The 20,235-nt window shown below is 45.2% G+C and overlaps 6 protein-coding genes across 8 annotated transcripts; 4 read left to right on the top strand and 2 right to left on the bottom strand.

The window, feature by feature from the left end:
* The first annotated feature begins 118 nt into the window (after nt 1-118).
* On the top strand, nt 119-1,964 carry LOC131208417 (protein MEMO1). The gene is made up of 5 exons (XM_058201161.1): nt 119-258; nt 361-612; nt 693-843; nt 931-1,155; nt 1,214-1,964. Exons 2-5 carry the CDS (start codon nt 564-566, stop codon nt 1,668-1,670), a joined length of 882 nt encoding a protein of 293 aa, XP_058057144.1. The 5' UTR covers nt 119-258; nt 361-563; the 3' UTR covers nt 1,671-1,964.
* Nucleotides 1,965-2,541: 577 nt separating this feature from the next.
* LOC131208414 (tumor suppressor candidate 3) lies at nt 2,542-4,209 on the top strand. 2 transcript variants are annotated; one of them, XM_058201157.1, is made up of 4 exons: nt 2,542-2,708; nt 2,800-3,526; nt 3,590-3,752; nt 3,838-4,209. In XM_058201157.1, the coding sequence occupies exons 1-4, from the start codon at nt 2,616-2,618 to the stop codon at nt 3,851-3,853; spliced, it is 999 nt and encodes a 332-aa protein (XP_058057140.1). In that variant the 5' UTR covers nt 2,542-2,615; the 3' UTR covers nt 3,854-4,209. The 2 variants fall into 2 exon arrangements, with proteins under 2 accessions (XP_058057140.1, XP_058057139.1); XM_058201156.1 differs by having other exon boundaries at nt 2,800-3,752.
* Nucleotides 4,210-5,069: 860 nt separating this feature from the next.
* Nucleotides 5,070-6,351, top strand: LOC131208416 (ubiquinone biosynthesis O-methyltransferase, mitochondrial-like). Of its 2 annotated transcripts, none has more exons than XM_058201160.1 (4): nt 5,070-5,297; nt 5,372-5,509; nt 5,575-5,957; nt 6,016-6,351. In XM_058201160.1, the coding sequence occupies exons 3-4, from the start codon at nt 5,709-5,711 to the stop codon at nt 6,286-6,288; spliced, it is 522 nt and encodes a 173-aa protein (XP_058057143.1). In that variant the 5' UTR covers nt 5,070-5,297; nt 5,372-5,509; nt 5,575-5,708; the 3' UTR covers nt 6,289-6,351. The 2 variants fall into 2 exon arrangements, with proteins under 2 accessions (XP_058057143.1, XP_058057142.1); XM_058201159.1 differs by having other exon boundaries at nt 5,591-5,957.
* A 135-nt stretch (nt 6,352-6,486) lies between these two features.
* Nucleotides 6,487-10,188, bottom strand: LOC131207894 (uncharacterized). Its single transcript, XM_058200527.1, has 4 exons — nt 9,751-10,188; nt 9,182-9,679; nt 7,913-9,119; nt 6,487-7,850 (listed from the first exon to the last, which is right to left on the bottom strand). The coding sequence occupies exons 1-4, from the start codon at nt 10,186-10,188 to the stop codon at nt 6,487-6,489; spliced, it is 3,507 nt and encodes a 1,168-aa protein (XP_058056510.1).
* Nucleotides 10,189-10,599: 411 nt separating this feature from the next.
* On the top strand, nt 10,600-16,363 carry LOC131208415 (PI-PLC X domain-containing protein 3). The gene is made up of 3 exons (XM_058201158.1): nt 10,600-11,388; nt 14,744-15,091; nt 15,172-16,363. Exons 2-3 carry the CDS (start codon nt 14,838-14,840, stop codon nt 15,905-15,907), a joined length of 990 nt encoding a protein of 329 aa, XP_058057141.1. The 5' UTR covers nt 10,600-11,388; nt 14,744-14,837; the 3' UTR covers nt 15,908-16,363.
* Nucleotides 16,364-17,817: 1,454 nt separating this feature from the next.
* LOC131208413 (PAT complex subunit CCDC47) lies at nt 17,818-19,749 on the bottom strand. Its single transcript, XM_058201155.1, has 4 exons — nt 19,605-19,749; nt 18,549-19,490; nt 18,132-18,476; nt 17,818-18,064 (listed from the first exon to the last, which is right to left on the bottom strand). The coding sequence occupies exons 2-4, from the start codon at nt 19,476-19,478 to the stop codon at nt 17,825-17,827; spliced, it is 1,515 nt and encodes a 504-aa protein (XP_058057138.1). The 5' UTR covers nt 19,479-19,490; nt 19,605-19,749; the 3' UTR covers nt 17,818-17,824.
* Between the last annotated feature and the right edge of the window lie 486 nt (nt 19,750-20,235).

Raw genomic sequence — 20,235 nt, forward strand, 5'->3', positions numbered from 1 at the left:
CGGAGATGGCCCTCTAGTGGAAATTGAGGCAATTAGATTTACATGGCGTCGTGACGTTTGTTTTCGCATATGTTTTCCTTCCACACCCCTTTGATTGTGGCCAGCAGTGGTACGGAAAGGCAACTTTGCACAACGCCTAGGTACTTATTTGGATATTTGGAGCTACAAAAGGTAGAAAAGGCGAAATCTAACTCGACCTCTGCCAGCATTGAAATCTGTCCACGTTTTACCTAGCGTTTCGGTGAAGTTGCCATTCAAGTGAGTGAAGCCCTCGTCGACCCAACGCCGTGCGGAAGCCAAAGGGTTCTTCCGTGGTGTCCGACAAAAAACTGAACATAACATAAGCCTTTCTCATTGCAGTCGTTCTTTAACGCTTATCGCTATCGTCGTATTGCTCGTGCCCCTTTCCGGAAGACAATCGGTGTCCTGAGAGTTAATTAATTTATCCTCAACCATTAAACAGCCCGCGGTGACACTTTCACCAAAGTCAGAAAGTGGCACGAAGTCAAGTTGTAGAATATTGAATCTGCTTTACTCAGCACCCATTCAAAGTCCGGCCGGAAATGATGTATCGCGAGGCAGCGCACGCTGGTAGCTGGTATACTCAGTCTGGTGAGCGATGGGTTGTTCTCAAGTCCATTGGAAGGGCCTGCAGGCGAAACGTTGAACTCGTCCTTTTCGTTATTCGTTAGGAGCCGAACTGAATCGTCAACTTAGTAAATGGTTAGATGATGCTGATCTAACATACGGTCCCGCCCGTGCCATAATCGCTCCGCACGCCGGCTACCGTTATTGCGGTGCTTGCGGTGCGTGGGCTTACCGACAGATCAGTCCTGCCGTAGTGTAAGTGGAGAACCGGAAACTATCATAGAGTTGAGGTAATTCTGGTTCCAAAATGAGCCTCCACTAAAGCGGCAATGCATTTTCCAGCAAGCGAGTGTTCATTCTCGGACCGTCGCACCATGTGCGCCTCTCCAGCTGCGCCCTTTCTGCCGCCCAGTATTGCCGAACCCCACTGTACGATCTGAAGGTCGATCAAAGCATTAACGCCGAGCTCGAAGCGACCGGTCACTTTAAATGGATGGATCAGAAGACGGACGAAGATGAGCACAGTATCGAAATGCACCTTCCTTATGTGGCCAAAGTTATGGAAAAGTATGTGCTCTGTCGTTGTTGGTTGGCGGCCTTTCTAAGCGATTTCCGTGCCGTTCAGTTTCAGGGATCAGTTCACCATCGTGCCCGTGATGGTGGGCTCTATCAGCAACGAGTGGGAGGAAACGTACGGTAAAATCTTCGCCCCGTACTTGGCCGATCCGCAGAACCTCTTCGTCATTTCTTCCGACTTTTGCCACTGGGGTCAACGGTTTCGCTACAGCTACTACCCGGAAGGTTCCGGTCCGATCTACAAGTGGATCGAGACGCTGGATAAGATGGGGATGGATCTGATCGAAACACTTAACGCGGACAGCTTTAGTGAGTATCTACGAAAGTACAACAATACCATATGCGGTCGCCATCCGATCGGTGTGATGATGCAGTCCGTGGAAGAACTGAAACGCCGTGGTTACCGCATGAGCTTCAAATTCCTGAAGTACGACCAAAGCAATCAGTGCTGTGATAAGAAAGACTCCAGCGTTAGCTATGCCTCCGGATCGTTGATTTTTGAGTGAGCGTCCGTTCCTCCATAAGGAAGCGTTGAGGCGCAACTGCAGGTTTGCGCTCGCATAAATATAGTAGATTGTTTTCTCAGCGCTTTTCTTCATTATGCGTCCGGCTAAGGGAGGGAAACGGAGGGCTTCATTCACTTCGTGTTTCAAGAGTTCAATTTTTAGTGCATTCGAAGAACAAAGAGGAACAACACACAACTGATCAACGGTTTGGCGGAATATGAATCATTATTTTTTATTCGTACATTTGTTCGAGCTTAAGATTTATTTTTAGATAAACATAAGATTCTCATTTGATTTTGAATAAAGATGGTACTTTGAAAAAGAAACTGAAAACTCGTCGTTCTCGGAAAGCATGAGCATGAATGTTAGAGATCAAAACACGGAGTCGTTGAGACAACGTTTTCCAGCAATTATAGATCGCTAGGTTTTTTTCATACAAGCCTCACAAGATTGCGAAAGAGCTCAGCAAAAGAGAAGAAGACCACCAACAAATATTACATTCTAGAGGAAACAAAAATTGATCTTGAATGAATTATACGAATTATGCACTTGATTTGGTTGGTTGGTTGGTACAGGAGAAAATTTAACTTGCAACAATAGGCAATATTGTCTACAAAAGTAACCAAATTTTACAAACAATTTTACAGACTCTTTCAAGATGCAAAAAAGGAAAAATCCCCACAATTTATTCATAATATTTAAAATCAATAGTTACATTATAATCTGATGCTCGGCGAAATTGAAAATAATATTTTGTATTTTGTCGGAAAATATTTCAAATGTCTGAATCAAACGCTACAAACGTCTTACGAGGATATGTTTTGTTTTTATGTTTAGAAAAGTACACGTCACTGAAACTGTCAAACGTGTCGATTTGTTGTCGAGGAAGGTGGAGGAAAATTAGTTTCTTCGATTTTCTCGTGGCAAGTGTACCGTTCTTTCGAAATGAAGATTCTCTTAAAACTAGCCGCACTGTTGGCCGTAGCTTTTTGCCTTTTTCAATTCGTGAACAGCCAAACATCTAAAAATGCCCGAGGTGTAAGCATCGCGGTGTGAACGGAATGCCGGTCCGGGGCGAAGGAGGTGACGTTGATGTTTACATTTTTTTCCTATCTTCTATTCCAACCAGGGACAGCAATCCTTGTCTGATAAAGTGCAGCAGCTGCTGGATATGAATACCAAACGCCCGGTACTGCGATTCAACGGCAACAAGTTTCGAGACTTTGTGAAGTCGGCTCCTCGTAACTACTCGGTTATCGTAATGTTCACGGCAATGGCTCCGGCACGGCAGTGCGTAATCTGCCGTCATGCGCATGATGAGTACACGATTGTGGCCAACTCGTACCGCTACTCGCAAACATACTCGAACAAACTGTTCTTTGCAATGGTCGACTTTGACGAAGGATCCGATGTGTTCCAAATGCTGCGCCTAAACACGGCACCAGTCTTTATCCATTTCCCCCCGAAGGGAAAACCCAAACCAGCGGACACCATGGACATTCAGCGAGTGGGAGTGTCGGCAGAAGTGATCGGCAAGTGGATCCAAGAGCGCACCGACATCCAGATAAGAATCTTCCGTCCACCGAACTATTCCGCTACGGTGGCAGTCTTAATGCTATCCCTCTTTGTCGGCGGTTTCCTTTACCTACGTCGGAATAATCTCGACTTTCTGTACAATAAGCAAATGTGGGCTCTACTTGCGGTCATCTTTTGCTTCGCGATGGTATCCGGACAAATGTGGAACCACATTCGCAGTCCACCGTTTGTGCACAAAAGCCAGAACGGTGGCATTGCGTACATTCATGGCTCATCCCAGGGTCAGCTGGTGATCGAAACTTATATTGTAATGTTTTTGAGTAAGTATGCTTCCGAATTAGCATTAGGCTTGAATCATTGTGGCAACAAACATTTATTTGCAGATGCTATGATTGTTTTGGGCATGGTACTGCTGACGGAGGCTGGATGGCAGAACGATAACCGCAAGAGCAAAGTTACCGCTATCGTAGGTCTCTTTTTGGTGGTCGTCTTCTTTTCGTTAATCCTGTCGATATTCCGTTCGAAGGCACAAGGCTATCCGTACAGGTAACTGATAAACCGAAACTGTGTGCTTACAAAAATTAAAACTTGTTTTCAAAATGACATTAAAGTACATTTAAACTATTTTCAGTTTTCTCTTCAAGTAAAATGCAGAGTTTTCACAATTCAAATACGTCCTCCGAAAACAGATTTGTGCAATACGGGCACCACCAAATCACAGAAGCTGAAAATTGGACTTGCAGAGGTGACACTCAAAAAACTCAACACTGGAGAGCAGAAGTGAAACTAAGAGAACATTTACATCTGCATAATGTTGCTAACTTCAGGAGAACTTCTTTTTTTTTGTTTTGTTAGCCTTGGTTCAAAAGTAAAAACTTTAAGTGTAATTCGAGCAATTAATTTGAAAACGAATGACCATTCCAGTGGAATGAACGTGAAGCACGTAGAGCAATGTTCGATAGTCATTGTACCAATACACAAAATGGGAGGAAATAAAAATCATCAAATATCAAATCATTAATTTTTTTAACATTCAACACACATTTTTTCCTAATAAGGGCATTTTAGAGCCTCGGAAATGTACAGTTTTTCCACCTCATCCTAACTTCTGAACACTACGCAGCTGCAGCCGTCGGGCCTAACAACTTGCTTTTCAGCTCTTCAGCTAGTAGCTATTGGGTGCAACATAAAAAAAAGGACTGCATATAGATGAAAAGGCGAACTGGTTTGTACTGGCTGTAGTTATCTTTGCTGATAACCTTGGTGATTAGTTTGGCGGGTGTAACTTACAAGGTGGGTTCGAATGATTTCAAAGTTATTGTTTCGTTTTTCTCCAAATTATCACAATTCTTGTTGTCGTTTGTACATGTATGTGCAGATTATTTTAAAACACATTACAGACACACTATTGTTAAAAACAAAACCAAATGGGTGCAAACAAAGGAATAAATAGGCTACCGATTGCTTGCACCAAGTACTTCTGCGGGGACACACGAAGCGTGAAAACTAGCGTAAAATTAATTTGTAACGTCAAAACGTTTACGCTTCGTGTGGCAGCAAAAATATAAAAACGAAACGTGAAACGTGTTTACGTTCGTGTTTTTGGTCCAAGAAAATAGAAATAGAAGAGAAATTAATTGATTTCTGAATTTTTTTATCTGTTTTTTCCGATTTTGTTGCTATACCAGCAAATAAAAACATAAATTATTCTCTGTTTGTAAGCAAAGCGTATGAAAAAAATAATTACGCTCGGGTTTACGGCTCGCGCGAGGCGTAAACGTTTTGACAGAGGCGCAGCAGTTTGGCATTAATCGTTAACGTCAAACTTGTTACGTTACGCATCGTGTGTCCCCGCAGCTTCAGTGTCACCCTGTACACGATTGTTCAATACGTGACAACGGCAGTCAAATTAACCGTTTTGCAAGGGAAAATTTAGCTGGCTTTTGGTGAAACAAATCGTGTTGTTACGATGAGTGCATATCGTTGGTTTTATTCTGCTGCTGCTCTGATCGTTGGCCTCATAGAGACCATCCTTTCTAGTCTAGGGATTGATGTTATGAAAACACCTATCCTAAAAAGTCTCCCCGGCATGTGAGTAGCAAAAGAAAATGAAGAGTTAGAAAAGCATGGTTCGATAACGAAGAATCTGATTGACTCCACAACAGATTGGATCCTCGCGAAAAGCAGTGCAACAGTAATGATAGCGTGAACAGGGCGGAGGTTGATTATATGGCCAAATTGGTGGACCTCTGGTGGAACGTCGATGGAATAGCAAAAATGTTGCACACTTTCAAACAAGTGCGGTAAGTTTTGATTTGCCTACGAGTCTTGGTCCAAAATGGTGCGTCATCGTTGTCACATATTTAAGTATCAATTATTCGCAGCATTCCTCTTGTGGTGGATGGTCTGATAGAGACCGGTCGAATCGAAGGCACCAAACGTGGCCGGCCGGATGTGCTGAAAGGAGTGCGCATACTGGACGTCGGATGTGGTGGCGGTATCATGGTCGAAGACCTGGCCAAACTGGGAGCCACGGTGGTAGGTATTGATCCGTGCGAAGAATTAATACTGCTCGCTAGAAAGCATCTCGAAACGCAAGCTCCCGAACTGGCCGTTCAGTATCACAGAGAAACGGTGGAAGAGCACGTTAAAGTCCATGGCGCGATTTACGATGCAATCGTTTGCTCTGAGGTGATGGAGCATGTCGACGAAAAAGTTCCCATCCTCGAAGCGTGTGCTAAGTCTTTGAAGGTATGGGGTTGGCGAAATACTGCTTTGGACACTTTTTAAATACGCACCCAAATTTCAGCCCGGTGGTTCAATGTTTGTAACGACGGAAAATCAAACCTTGGTAGCATGGTTCGTGTATATAATTGTGCCGGAATATGTTCTCAACTTTATCCCACGTCTGTGCCACTTCTACGAAAAGTTCATCAGCCCGGCCAAAATATCCAGTATGCTATCAACATTTGACTGTACAACCATTGGCGTGAAGGGATACTTCTACGATCGATTCGATAACAGCTGGACCTTCGTGGACGATGATCGTGTCAACTATGGATTGCATGCAGTGAAAGCCTAGAGTCAATGAGGCGCAAGTGTGAAATACATCTCCGTCGTTCATGTTCGATACCAACAACATTTTCTTCCCATTTCTACAATCGGATTTATTACAAAACCTATACAAGGTGTTTCAAACAAGGATAAAAAAACTGCAATCAGCATAACAATGCGTTGCCCTTACTGCGAATAAGGATAAATGTCTTCCTTCCTTCCTTCCTTACTCGACATGGTTCATGATCGATTCCCGGACTTTTAGTGCTCTTTTCGGCTTACTCTTCGTCAGGTCAATCACATTTGTTTTACAGTCACCCGTACGTTGCTGGCCATCGGAAGCGGAGGCAATTTTCTGCATGACACCGCCCGTATCCGCTGCTGTTTGAGCCTTACCACGGCCCTTGGCACGACTGTGCGTTTTCATGTGCCTGTTTATGTCGCCGTGACTGCGGAACTTTTTATCACAAACTTTGCACTGGTGAGGCTTTTCGCCCGTATGTATCTTCCGGTGGGCCTGCAGGTAAGTGCTCGCCCGGAAACCCTTGTTGCAGTAATCGCAGATAAAGTTCCGCTCATTGGTGTGAATCCGTCGATGCACCACGAGCGAATAACGACGGGAAAACTCTTTGCCGCAAAACTCGCACTTGTGGCTTTTCTCGTCGGTGTGTATCGAAATTCGGTGATACTTGAGATCGCCCCATTGCCGGAAGCTATGGCCGCACTGGTCACATTTATAGGGCTTTTCGCCCGAGTGTAACCGTTCGTGTACCTTTAGCGCGCTGCACGTGAAAAAAGACTTTCCACACGACCCGCACTTGTGCGGTCGGACGCCGGTGTGCTGTAAGCGGTGGTACTGAAAAGCCGTACTCGATTTAAACTGTCTGTCGCATCCCTCCACCTCGCAAAGGTACTTTTGTTTGCCGGTTTTCGAATCCATTTTGACTTTTTTGGCTGTTATGTACTGTTTATTGCAGTTCGTCGCATGCATAACGCCATCATGCCTTTGCTTGGGCGCATCCATTCCTTTGCTATGATTGGTTTCGATTTCGGACTCCTCCACGTCATCGCTGCTAAAATCATACTCTTCATCTAGAAGATCATTTACAGATCCGGCCTTTTCCTCTTGCCCATCGTCCAACGGTTTTCGCCTACTTTCGTGCATCTGGTCTGCAAACTCGTGACGAGAGTATTGCAACCCTTCGTTTGCGTCATCGAAATCGTTATCGGACTTCTGTTCGTCATTAAGTACCTTGGCATTCTTCAGATCGGGTGACACAGGTGTGGCATTGTGGAACGGAACGGTTGGTAGCAGCGCATCGTCTTGATTCGATGGAATTTGCACTATGGAAGGAATCATCAGCGATTCGGTTGGATGGTCAAGCGCTCGAGCAGCGTTCGGATTGGTTGCAAACGGTACGGTCGGCAGAGCAGCAACGCGATCGTGATCAACATCCAGTTGTGGCTGTGGTGATGCATAGTGCCGTTTACTTTCATTCATCCCCAACTGAACAAGCTGGACAGGTCTTTCTGCCATTGTGCATGCTGACAGCGAATCGTGATTGGCAGATGATAGAGGTTCAAGGAGATCTGAAAAAATGTGTATCATAAATGGGCATTTTGAAGACTGCCTTACGATATTTTGAACTTACCGCTGTCGTTGAACTGTGACTTGTTGAGGAACAGCACAAAGCTCTGGCTCTCATTTTGGATTTGTATGTCATGTCCGGCTACACTTGCGTCAACGAACGTGATCATTTCCTTCTCGGCAATTTGTTCTGTTACCATTGCTGCCCTACTCACATTTTCTACACTCTGTCCGACACCGTCAGATGTAAACCACTGTTTCACGCCAACATTAAGATTTATATCTTCGCTAGCGGCTCTCTCTACGGTTTCTTGAACCACACTTCGTATGCCTTCGAGCATGTCTTCGGTTTCGCTAAACTCTCCTCCATTTTCTATCGGCACCGTACTAGTATTTGCATTTCCAAACAGGTTTTGAGCCATATTCGAAAATTGTGGTGCACTTTGCCGCTTTGGTTGTTCGCGAGTCGATATTTCCGTTGCGTCATCGTACTGCTGCTTTTGCGGCACTTCCATTTCGGATTGTTCAAACGTACGATCGTTTTTTAGTTTTTTTGTGTGCTTCACGCGGGGTAGCTTCGGTTTAGGTTTTTTGCTCTCGGCAATCAGTTGCTCTCCTGTACACCTGATGGCCAGCTGATTAGTTGTTGCACTCTTTGCATGATCGCTCTCTATCTTACTATCCTGCCCGAAACCCTCCGGCTCGTAGTGTTCCTTTAGATGGTTAAAGAACACCAACTGATCCCGTACGATTTGTCCGCACAGTTGACACCTAAAGCAAGTGTTGCCTGGAAGATCCGGCAAAGGTACCGTTTCAACAGAGTCTTCTGCACTGGGCTTCGTATTTTGAGGCTGCGGTAAAACTGGTGGTTGACGTTGCATCATTCGCTCGTTTTTCACCGCTTCGTTCGCAATCACCGTTCCGCGTGCTGGTTCGTGCGATGTGACAACGGAATGATTAATCTCTGCACTCACATTTTCCTTAGGATCGCCCAATTTTTTGGTTAATCTTTTTTTATGTGGCAGGTTGATATTTTCGGGCAACGCATTTGCAACGGTGTGCGATGCTTGCTCCACCAAGCTATCGGCATCTTCTTCTTCGTCGGTACGTGGTTCGCACTCGAGTACGGAAGCTCCAGTGTCTTTTACGACCGCCGCTCCCTCCACCATTTGACCGTTCGATCGATCTTTAAGCGTTGCAGGTTGTGGGCACAAATATAACCGTTTAGACGATTCGCTGGGTCGCAGCGGTGGAATAGTCATTGCAGCAACCTAGAATTAAAGGAATAAAGGATAGATATTTTCCCACAATTTATAAGTTGTACGTTTCTTACATTTTGCACACTAGTCGGCTCCGAGGTGACGGGAATGGTGGCATTGTTGAAATCTTTCAACGGAGCAGCTTCGGACGATAAAAGTGAGGTATGCGGTTGTTCAAGAGACAGCAAATTTTGTGACTGTTGCGCTGAAGCTTCTTGCGGTGGGCAGTTTACTAGGTCGGTAATGGTCTTATGATTCACCGGGTGTTGACCGAGGTGCTGTTGCTGATGATGAGAGTGATGTTGATTATGATGATGAAGATGTTGAAGGCCATAGTGTTGCTGGTGTTGCTGCTGGCTTTGATGGTGATGGGTCGTCCCGAGAGAGTTTCCCACCATATCATACGCTTCACATCCCGACCCGGTTGCGTGTAATTGTGCCGACAGCGAGAAATGTACGTAGCCATCGATGGCGCCGGCAATTTGAGCTAATCCACCAGTTAAGGGGGAACTAGGCTGGGCAACATCCAACATTTTGTCATACGAGCTGATCGTGCCAAAGCTGGGTATATCCTAGTGTATATAGAAACAAATTCCAATAAAGGTATAGAGTGTTGAACGGGGCTAGACTTTCTTTACCCTACCCTTGAACTGCTGGTCACAATCACTGCCGCTTCATTGCTTGGTGCTAACGGGTTGGCAGTCGCTTTATTGGGGATCTGTTGAAATAACTTTCTGTGCGTAACGTCGTTCATTGCTTGGATTACGCTGCCATCTACAAGCGATTGCAATTCGTCCGATGTGAACGGCCGGTAGTGGTGCTCTAGTAACGTTGATTGAATGCCACCGATGGCGCTACCAGTGCTACAGGGAACGGGCGTGATGTAATCGGTGAGCAAATTCGTCGGCAACTGGCTGGACAGCAGATCTGTGCCGAGCAGCGTCGATTCTATGTACTCCTGTTCCCGTGCACTACTGCTGATTGGCGCGGATGTTATGAAGTGAAGCGAACCGTTCTCGATCGGAGCGATACCGTTGCGCAGGTTCTGCATTCCCCCATCGTGATTATTTACTTGTTCCATGTTTGTGGAGACAACCAAGCGCAAAACATTAAGGACATTTTCAACGGTGGGACATTTTTCCGGAATGCAGGAAAGACAACGTTATGGTGATGATGGCTGAGTGACACATTTTTAGAACTTATTTATTGTGCAAACAGTTATCGACGAACCTTCGTTTGAACTTAAAAATTTGCCATATTCTGCGGCACGCAGCAATTACAATACAAAACAAAATAAGGCACCAAAATAAAACACAAGAACCCAAGCTGTTTTGTGGACAATATTGGCGCTGTCAAAATAGCTGTCAGATGACTACAGGTGTGGGAATCATTACATGAGCGACACTATCGGAACCAGTGGTCGCTAATAGTTCAGCAATTTAACAAACTTACTGCTATTGTTTCAAAGAAAGCGAATATGTTGCGGAAGAAAATCACAGAATTTTCAATTATTAACTCAGCATGCCAGGAAGTGGAATCATTGTGAATGGAAGTTTAACGTCATCGCTTAACGTTTCCATCGTAACGTGCTATTAAAAATGGATACGAAGGGGCCAAAAAACAGCGCACAAACCGAAAGGGGAACGCGAGCGTGGCCAAACAAAGAGGTGCGCATACGACAGAAGAAAGCAGAAAATCGCGAATTCGTTCGCGAGATGTAACAATGGGAATCGCGCTCTTCCTGTGAGTCTTATCAGAGAGCCAGTCATATCCTCAAGGTCCGCGCGAGCAGACGCAAGGCACCACAATCCGTTGAGTGCGATTCGTATCCCCGATGCTGCCGCCGTTCATAGGAATGAGTGAATAATTAAGCTCCCGTAAGTGGGGAGTCGAGTTAAATGTTTGGTTTGTGCTGCGAGCGAAAAAGAAATATGCAGCTTAACGATTCCCGCCACCTGGCCGCTTCGTCGTGTATCGTAAAGAATCGTCGCATTGCAGGAAAAGTGTCGCTTGAAAGGAACGCATCCGTTTCGGGAGAAAACTTTGCGATAGTACGCTGACAACGACCAAGCGCTGCATACGAAGAAGCTGCAAATCGGCGAGGAAACCACCGGGAATTCGGTTACATTTCTTCGCGAAGTCGATTCACGGGAACGGTGCGCCATTCTGCGAATGGTAACAAACTAACTGCCTTTCCAAGCCATTATCCTGTTGCTGACTCAAATCCAGCTTCCGTGAACGGCTCAGCGCGTAATCCAGCGTGCGACAAAGAGCACTAGAGGTAAGAGCATTTGTGAGAGAAGAGCTTTGTTTACGAACGGATGTGGCGCTGGGAAGGGTGAACTGGCCACCCGCAACAAAAAAAGCGTCTATCGAGGCACAAGAATTAAGCTGCCGATGAGACAGAGCCATATCTGCAACTGATGTGTGTTACTTTCTGCCCCATTAACCACACCAGCGAACAAGAACAACGGAACCGTGTGCCAACAGATACAGCAGACACTGTTATCGATTTGTTTGCTCTGGACAGACGATTCGCTTTTCTTTGTTTTTCCTTTGCGAAGCACAAAGTAATTAAAAATGTACCCGCAACTTGTGTGGGGCAGCTGTCCCCAGCAATCAGTTCGGCTAATCGATGCGAAAATCCATTTCCCATGCGAGTTTCCTCTGGGCTATGTTATTCCGTGTCCGTGTGGTCGTAAAGGGAATGATCAAAGGATATGCGAAGCAGCGCTTTTCTCTGCACCTCTGGCGGTGAAACGATGGAGGCGGAATTTCATGTTAGGTTTTGTTGGTTGGTCCCCAGGTGCGAATCCTAAAGGCGCGCCTTTTCGATTTTTCTTCTGCTTTGGGCAATGCGTCACTGAGAAGTTTTTCGTTCGTGAAGAGCTTCTTCATTTGTATCTTTTTTCTGCCTTCGGTTTTTGTGATTGAAACAACTTAAGTCCGTCTTTAGAGAAATGCCAGCGCCACGTTCTTACATGGTATCGTTCAATGGAAATTGATGTTTTATACTTATTATTTTTCCCATTTTAGAGCGCTCCGAATAGAAAGACTGTCCTTAGTTAAATCGATTAGATCCATGCTATGAGCGGAATGAACCCTAGTTTGTTATGAAACTCTGACCTGACCTGTGTGGTACTCGATAGTGGATGTCTAGTAAACCAACTGGCTTTTGATAGTTTCACTACAATGGCCCCAAGTTACCCAATCGGCATCCTTGCGATGTGGCACGCGTGCCAGAAAACACACGGCCGCAACGCGCCGAACAAGTTGTTGATTGGATAACTCAATTTCACGTAGAGACACCCCGGAGGTCAGGAGCGCCGCGAATAAAGTTGAACAGTTTGCGAAAAACGTACCACCAGCGCGGGTCGCGATTGCAAAATATGGCAGCGAAACCGAAAATAGCAAAGCTTGATTCCACGAATTCCTCTCACTTTCGTGCGTTGTGCGTGCGAGATCGGTTTTGACTAGCCGTTGAGAAAATCACCTATCGGTGGTGCGCGATAGTTTCCAGTAGAGGCACACTGGCTGGCTGCTGGCCCGGCTACAAAGGGACGTCACCGTTGTGCTTTCACCGGTTAATTGGGTCGTGGATAGGAAATTCAATTACGAGCCGTTGTGAACCGAGCCAGGATCGCATAGACAAGAACAGCTGTGATTGTTTTTAAATTCTGCGGAGAGTTTTAATGCTTGGCCTGGTTTAAATTGAACCCCTCAGTTCACCCTGGCTTCTGTTTTCAGTAGTTTCAGTAGTTAAATATACAGGAAACAACAGTTTAGTGACAGAAATAAGAACGAGAAATAAATGAGGTAGTGAGTTAGTTGCTGGTTAAATCGGTCAATTGTTATTAGTGAAAAATATTCCAAAGGAATATACTATTTCTTCTAACGTCGAGTGCATTCTTATTCTCTATCTCTAGATGAGTCACGTTCCCTCTGCCAGAGCTTCTATTCATGTGTAATGTTTATGTTAATTCCATTTTTCGGGCTTTGTAGCGACTGATGGTTGTGCGGAAGCGGTCCTTGTGTAAACAGAATTTGTCGCCAGTATGATTGTGACTTGAAACCACTGATTAGTGTGTGGCTGTTTGCCTCGGTTGACCGCGCCATTGTGGCTTGCCATACGTGACGGCTTCGTTGCGGCACAGCAGCGACGCTTCTCTGCGATGTGCTATTTTTGTCAAATCCTTCGTGGTACAACATCCTGACCCGGGGCGGCATCATGTTTCGATCTCGGGTTAAACTCCCAACAATTGACACTGTCTCAACAGGCATTGTTTCACATGTCCGCTGCATGATGGCAGCAGAGTCGGAGCAGCGGCGGATGGGAAGAGTTGAACCATGAAAAGAGCGAGCAGCAGCAGAAAATACGCTTTTCCAGCAAGACCAACTTAAATGGGATTTGGATAGCCGAGCGTGGTGTAAAGTGCGTGTAACGAACGGGTGAAAAGATAACATTAGCTTAACCTTTTCCTGAAGGCGACTAACTGTGGCAACAGTTTGATGTTGTGCAAATATTTCCTCGTCAAACAACCTTCCTTTTCCGTGGAAGGTATCGCTTGGGAGGAAATATCATATTGATTGATACAGAAGAAACTTTTTCGACACTCTAAAAACATCTGCTGAATGTTGTTTGAGTATTTAGCGATAAACTTTTCTGATCAGTACTATTTAGGGAAGAGCAGAGTAGCGCCATTAGAGTTATATAGGTTACATAGGAACATTTTAGGAACAGATTTAGAGAAGCGTCGACTTGAACGTTCCATAGCATTCTTCCTAAAGCTCGAAATGGAAAATTGTCGTAAGCGTTGTTGTTTGTGCGTTAATAACTTTTTTATTATTGGCCACTTCAAAAATGAAATAAAGTCGATAATGGGTTGCAGGAAATTGAAAATCATTTAGTTTAGTTCAATATGCGAAATAAGGTAAAGGCTTTCAGAGTACATTATTAACGAGAAAGTATCGGGTGGTGTAAAAACTATTTTTTGTAATAAGTGCTTCTTTTTCGTAACTTCGTAATATCTTCGTAGAGGAAATGTTTGATGAAATTTGAGTGTAAAACAGCATTTAATATTCATGCTGGTTTGCAGAGCGTTTCCATGCAACTTTAATGCCGTTACCTACGCTCCCCCATCGTTGACAACCGACGACCGAGTTGTTCATACGAGTGAAAGGTAGGGGGTTGTTGTTTTGCTACAACCCAAGCCGCGGTTTAGCTTAATTAGTATATCCTGGCCCGTTTCGATGCTGCAAATCCAATTTAGCTTCCGGTACCGAGAATGATGCAGGTCAATACACGGAAAGATGGGCCTTTGTTTTGAATGAGGTTCGTCAACGAGGCGCACATCATTTTTTCATGGTAACGTTTCGCGCTCACTGCCAATTGCTCCCTTGTGAAAAGCTCACGGTTACCTAATTATAACTTTCACCGTATAGCTTTGCTTTGTTAGGCCGCTGTATGTTATAACCTTTTCAGGGTGCTGTTCTGAGCTGTAGACGGGTAGTGACTTTCATCCTATCTTGTTTTGTGGGACTATGTTTGTTCTAAGCCTTGTTTTTCCAACCAACTGGTTACTATTGCGCTTGCGGACTCTTTGAAGCTTATATATTCTCTTATTTTTATTTTCTAGATTTGCTTATTTTTAATCTGGAAACTGGACCCTGCACACTGTGGACCACTCCGTAGCACCTTCTGGACAGGTTGTAACTGATAAAGCTCGTCAAATGGCGGATTTCACCGATGATTTGGAAAACTGGATGGGGAGGTTGCCGGCGGAATTGAAAGATGTGCCGATTATCAACCTGGCCATTCCTGGCTCACACGATACTATGTCGTACGGCATAAAGAACCAGGCAGCGGTCGCGCCGGATGCGGATCCGGCGGTAGAAACGTTGAACAAATTCATCCCCTGCGTAGTTCGACGGTGGGCTGTAACGCAACGGTACACCATCGTCGAACAGCTCAAGTGCGGAGTAAGGTACGCCGGCGGTTTCGTCGAGTTTCCGCGAATATCCCTATATCCCGCTAATCCTCTGCTACCAACCTTTTTGATTGTAGATATTTCGATTTGCGAATTTGCATGAAGCGACCCGAAAACAAGTTTTACTTCGTGCATGGTCTGTTTTGCGAGGAAATTATGGACCCACTAGAGCAGCTGAAGGATTTTCTCCGTACGCATCCGAAGGAGTTCGTCGTGCTGGACTGTCAACACTTTTATCTGTTCAACCCGACCGACCACTGTATGCTGTCGGCAGAGCTGAACCGTTTCTTTGACAAGAAAATTTATTCTCGCAATGTTAACCAGCTGAAGGACTGTACACTGGCGTCGGCCACGGGTTCGGGCAAGCAGGTGCTGATCGTTTACCGTAGCGATGCGTGTGTTAACGAACGCTTCTGGCTCAGCCAGGACTGGCCGACGCCGTGGCCAAACGAGATCAACGTGAAAAAGTTGCAGCAGTATTTGGACGAGTCGCTTGCGCAACGTAGTTCCGACACCGGGTTCGTTTCGCAGTGCGTTCTGACGCCCTCCGTTCGCTACATCGTACCCCGTTTCATGTCGTCACTGCGTGCCACGTGCGCCAAAACGGTCGACAAACAGCTGATGGAGTGGATCAAACTACAAACGCCGGGCTTTTTCGAGGGGGAGGACAAACCGCGGACGAACGTGTTTTTGGCAGACTTTGTCGACATCGCGGACAATCAGTTCTGCCGAGTGGTGATAGGATTGAACAGGAAAATTTTAGACAAGGAGAGCAACAGTGCGCACAGCTCACCATCGAAAAAGAGTCTGTAAATGGAAGGAAACAAAGGCCAGTCCTGGTCTCTCAACTTGATATATGAACTTTAGTAGATTAGAAAAAGGAAAATTCTGTCACATTTTAAGGAGGACACACTCTATCTCAATGCCTCTTTGGCTTTGTACAATTGCGACAAAAAGAAATATGATCTTCTCGCGGCTATGGTTTAAATGGACATTTGAAAAATGCTATTGTCACAATTAACGCCCAAAAATTAGTCAACGCACAATTACTTTCGCTCTGTGATTTAGTTTTTGCTCCTAAACACCTAAGTAGCACCTAGTGCTGTCATCGATTCATAGTTTGTTTAAGCGCTTGTAATTTAAATTTTCTATCATTCCATGTTTTATTTTTATTTGGATAAACGGATCACTGTTTGAGTGTTTAAACTTTACATAAAAGGCAACATTCCTCACACAACCGCTAGAGACAATCGCCAGCAAACTATACAATACAGCACACATTACCCGGATTATATATAAAATACTTATATATTTAATCATCTCTCCTTCATGGGTGATGTGAACGTGGCAGAATTCAACGCCAGAGAAGTAGGGGGAACATTTTTAACGTTGCACGTTGAAGCAGGGACGAATTTGTAGCATAAAGATATACAAATATATATTTAAATGTTGTTGTTTAATTTCTTGTTTCAGTACCTAGCGCGGCCGATAGCTGATCATGAGCGGCTGGTTTCAATTTCCCGTTGTATTAACATGAACATAGTCTAACGCAACACTTTTCCCAATATTCCAACAATTTCTCCATGTTGTAGTGGGTCAGGAAAACCAAACTTGGCAAAGTATCATCTTAAGGAGAGATTAGAAGTAGGATATCATGTTTGCCTAAACGCATCTAAACGACAACGTGTACGTGACACGGAACAGGGGTCGGCCAAATATATTTAATCTCAAAACAGGGAGGGAAAAACTTAACTTTAATGGGTGTAGGCAATGCGCAAGCGTGTGCTGATTCGGTGCGAGCAGCTTAGTACTTACAGCTTGTTTCTCTAAAGGACAAAACTTCTTAACCAGCTGTGAATCACATAACTCAAAACCAGTAACATATTAGGCTCTAAATCAGGCTCTACTGTGCGGAGAAGATGTTTTCCAGCGCTAATTTCCAAACTCAATCAAACTCTTCCCGTCCGATTCTACTGTAGCGACTCTTTTGGTCGAAAAGGATGAGCGAAACGGCACACGCTCATAAAGGCGCGCGAGCAACAAGCGCTTAACATGCATCCAGTAAGATACACTTTATGATTGTTATTACTACTGTAGGTATTATTGGATATTGTGTAGCTAGAGTTACATGACTGATTACGCACGTTTCGGATGATCTTGGAAAGCTCTGACTGAAATCAAATGTAGACCCGGTACGTAGCTGGCGCACGTTACACACATAGAATAGTCAAAACAAGGTTACACGACCCCACCAATCAAATATTTGGCACCATCAAACATTAGGGTGGACTTTTGTATCATGATTATTATTCAAACCGAATCGTTCCAAACGGATGGCTGGGGAGATACAGTGTATTGTCTTATCTTGGTAGTCAGAGAGGGTTTGGATAGAGTAGGTTATACAAAACGCTCAAAAATCGAATGGCGGTTTTTTCTCGTACAAACGATGCAGGTAATAGTGTGAGATAAAAATATGTTAAACTCTGTTTGTGATGTTATTAAAATCTTTGTGCGAATCTTTGGCGGCATCCCAATGCCGGCACACCAGAGAAGGAAAATATACGTTTTGACTGGCTGCGTTGTGTTCGAATTTTATTCCCAAAGTGAGAGCGAATTGAAACACGGTAAACATATGCTTCGGTTGTACGGAGTCGATGGCAGGACTATGTTTCGAACTATGTTAAATGATTCCAGAAACAGAACGCTCCAGAAGATTCCAGACGCTCTTTACTACAGAGCTTTGATCGAAAGCTGCTTCATCTTGGGGGCTTGTTTTTTGAGTTGACGCTTCTGCTCCTTTTTCTCCCAGCGCCGCTGCTTTTCTGGGTCCTCCTCGGCCAGCATCTTCTCCTTTTCAGCCTTACGTTTCTCTTCGCGACGCAAGGCCGCTGCTTCGGCGCGGGCCTGATGGGTGTTCTTCATGAATTCTTCCTCCACCATCGCTCGGTTTTTGTCCGATTTGGCTTTTCCCTAAGAGAAAGTATGAGTTATTATGAGTTAAGCGACTTGCACGACGGTAACGGCGGAACTGAGGTACCTCCTTGGAAAGTTTGAATCGTCGCAAACGATCCATCAGGTAGAGAACGAGTATCAGCAGTGGTTTCATCTCTTCCAAATCGCCTTTAACTGGCACGTTAAAGCCGCACGAAACGATGCGTTTCACATCCGGGCGCTTCAGTTGGTTCGGATCCTCTTGCTGGATCGGACCACTGAACTGATCCGAAACGTGAACATAATCGATCAGGTGCGAGTACTTGTTGAGTGCTGCTACTACCCTACCATCTAATACACTAGCGGATGCTTCGGGAATCTCCGATAACAGTGAAAACCCGGGAACGCCGTACTTGTCCTCGGCCTTACTGACTAGACAACAGTATTTACTCTGGCGGAAGAGAAAAGCGAATGACGATCAGTTGATTCACGTGTCGTTTTCGTGAACAGCATCTCCACTTACCAAATCGTTCAACTCTTTGAACATCTTCGTGGCCTGTTTGCGGGTGGCGACGCAAAACACAAAATTATCCGACGCATCAGCCGACAGCTCCACTTTGATATGCAGCTGATCCTGTACCGGTTTCATGATGCCGGCAATCAACGACACCAGATCTTGCCGTTTGATCATTTTAAGCTCAACCAACATACCCTCGCAGCAGGTCCGTCCACTGCACCACAGGGTGTACACACTTTCGCTCTCTTTGTTAAAGCTAAAGGTCGACCCTTCCGTTTCTTTCTTGCCATCGTCACCGACCAGCACAAAATTGTCTTCCAGCAGCGTGCGATGTATCGCCAGCCACTGGTTAGCGATGGCAGAGTTTTTCTTGTTGCCTACCAGATAGTTGGCGAAATAGGCCAGCAGTCCGGCCAACATGAGCATCTCCATCCAGTACGAGTCCCAGTGCGTTCGGAAGTGGATCGGTACTTTCGGAATCGTTAACTTCGGTTCCGTCTGTTTCCCTACCGTGTCTCCCTGTCGCAGTTCATCCTGATCGCCGATTGTGCTGGAGAAACCCTCAAACTCCTCCTCGTCCTGGAAATGTTCGAACTCGTTGTCTTCGCTCTCCACGATTGCTTCGTCTTCATCGTCCCGATCGTCCTCGATTTCCATAAAGTCCTCATGGTCCTGCGTTGGGGCCGGACCTGCGGCAGGTTTTGGCTGATGCTTTGGCTGGCCGTTTCCAGCTCGTCCATCGCTTTGGCCACCGGTACCGGATGGCTGCGGGGCACCCGGCGCTTGCTGTGCTTCGTCAACTACAAACTCGTCTTCATCAAAGTCTTCGAATTCGGCAAAATCGCTCTCCTCAAAGTTGTCCGAGCCTTGGGCAATTATGGTTTGCGGTATCAGAAAAATCACTGCCACCGCGAGCAGTGGAAGCAGGAACCTCATGGTTGGGCCGGGCTGGTTTGGGGCATGAAAAGAGCGAAAATAGTTTTCCCGAAATAAATCCATCGTGCCCAGCTCCCCATGTTGAGGAACGAAAAAGGGACACGGAGTTTGTTCACAGAAACTCACCCTCAAATCAGTCAATTTCTGCTGCGTTCCAACAATTGCACGTTTAATTTTTCAGAAAAAGTGCATTGCACCCACCAATGAACTGATTTACCTCGAAAAATTCACACCAATTGGTCGTATTTTTAATGAGGTTTTAATGGTGTATTGATTTGCACACTGACAGCAACTCTTTCGCTAAATGGCAAAAACGTTCGTCTCAGGTAGGGGGTGCGTCTTTTGTGACCGCAATGTGCGTGAAGCGACTTACTGCGTCAGCGACATTGACCGTAAATTGACACATGCACAGTGCGTTTGTAGATATGAACTATCAAGTTATAAACCTAAAGTTGGCAAGCGATGGTGATGTTTCGTTTTAGACCACGTGACGTCAAGATAAGAAATACAGTGCAGCCATTGTGGTCCGGCACTATTTTTCAAATTTCTACTTGAACTGAATGTTGCATTGTTTATTTCTACGTCGTCGATAATAGCATAACAATATTTTTTTCATCTTGCCACAATTATTTATTGCGGTGCGTTTATTTCGCGTTTAGCCCTGTCTCGGGGAAAAAACCTTGGGAGCACCCTGTGCAAAATTGATATTCTTCCGAAAGCAAAACAAATACCAAATACGATGACGTTCTAAAGAAGA

This window comes from Anopheles bellator, chromosome 2 (genome assembly GCF_943735745.2).
Source record: "Anopheles bellator chromosome 2, idAnoBellAS_SP24_06.2, whole genome shotgun sequence".
NCBI classification, from domain to species: domain Eukaryota; kingdom Metazoa; phylum Arthropoda; class Insecta; order Diptera; family Culicidae; genus Anopheles; species Anopheles bellator.

Coding starts and splice junctions, on each gene's coding strand:
- LOC131208417 (XM_058201161.1), top strand. CDS start 564: ATGATGTATCGCGAGGCAGCGCACGCTGGTAGCTGGTATACTCAGTCT. Junction 613..692: donor TAGCTGGTATACTCAGTCTG/GTGAGCGATGGG, acceptor GTTATTCGTTAG/GAGCCGAACTGAATCGTCAA. Junction 1,156..1,213: donor GTGGCCAAAGTTATGGAAAA/GTATGTGCTCTG, acceptor CGTGCCGTTCAG/TTTCAGGGATCAGTTCACCA.
- LOC131208414 (XM_058201156.1), top strand. CDS start 2,616: ATGAAGATTCTCTTAAAACTAGCCGCACTGTTGGCCGTAGCTTTTTGC. Junction 2,709..2,799: donor CATCTAAAAATGCCCGAGGT/GTAAGCATCGCG, acceptor TATTCCAACCAG/GGACAGCAATCCTTGTCTGA.
- LOC131208416 (XM_058201159.1), top strand. CDS start 5,176: ATGAGTGCATATCGTTGGTTTTATTCTGCTGCTGCTCTGATCGTTGGC. Junction 5,298..5,371: donor CTAAAAAGTCTCCCCGGCAT/GTGAGTAGCAAA, acceptor ACTCCACAACAG/ATTGGATCCTCGCGAAAAGC. Junction 5,958..6,015: donor CGTGTGCTAAGTCTTTGAAG/GTATGGGGTTGG, acceptor CCCAAATTTCAG/CCCGGTGGTTCAATGTTTGT.
- LOC131207894 (XM_058200527.1), bottom strand. CDS start 10,188: ATGGAACAAGTAAATAATCACGATGGGGGAATGCAGAACCTGCGCAAC. Junction 9,680..9,750: donor TTGTGACCAGCAGTTCAAGG/GTAGGGTAAAGA, acceptor TATATACACTAG/GATATACCCAGCTTTGGCAC. Junction 7,851..7,912: donor GTCACAGTTCAACGACAGCG/GTAAGTTCAAAA, acceptor ACATTTTTTCAG/ATCTCCTTGAACCTCTATCA.
- LOC131208415 (XM_058201158.1), top strand. CDS start 14,838: ATGGCGGATTTCACCGATGATTTGGAAAACTGGATGGGGAGGTTGCCG. Junction 15,092..15,171: donor CAGCTCAAGTGCGGAGTAAG/GTACGCCGGCGG, acceptor TTTTGATTGTAG/ATATTTCGATTTGCGAATTT.
- LOC131208413 (XM_058201155.1), bottom strand. CDS start 19,478: ATGAGGTTCCTGCTTCCACTGCTCGCGGTGGCAGTGATTTTTCTGATA. Junction 18,477..18,548: donor TCAAAGAGTTGAACGATTTG/GTAAGTGGAGAT, acceptor CTCTTCCGCCAG/AGTAAATACTGTTGTCTAGT. Junction 18,065..18,131: donor GATTCAAACTTTCCAAGGAG/GTACCTCAGTTC, acceptor ACTTTCTCTTAG/GGAAAAGCCAAATCGGACAA.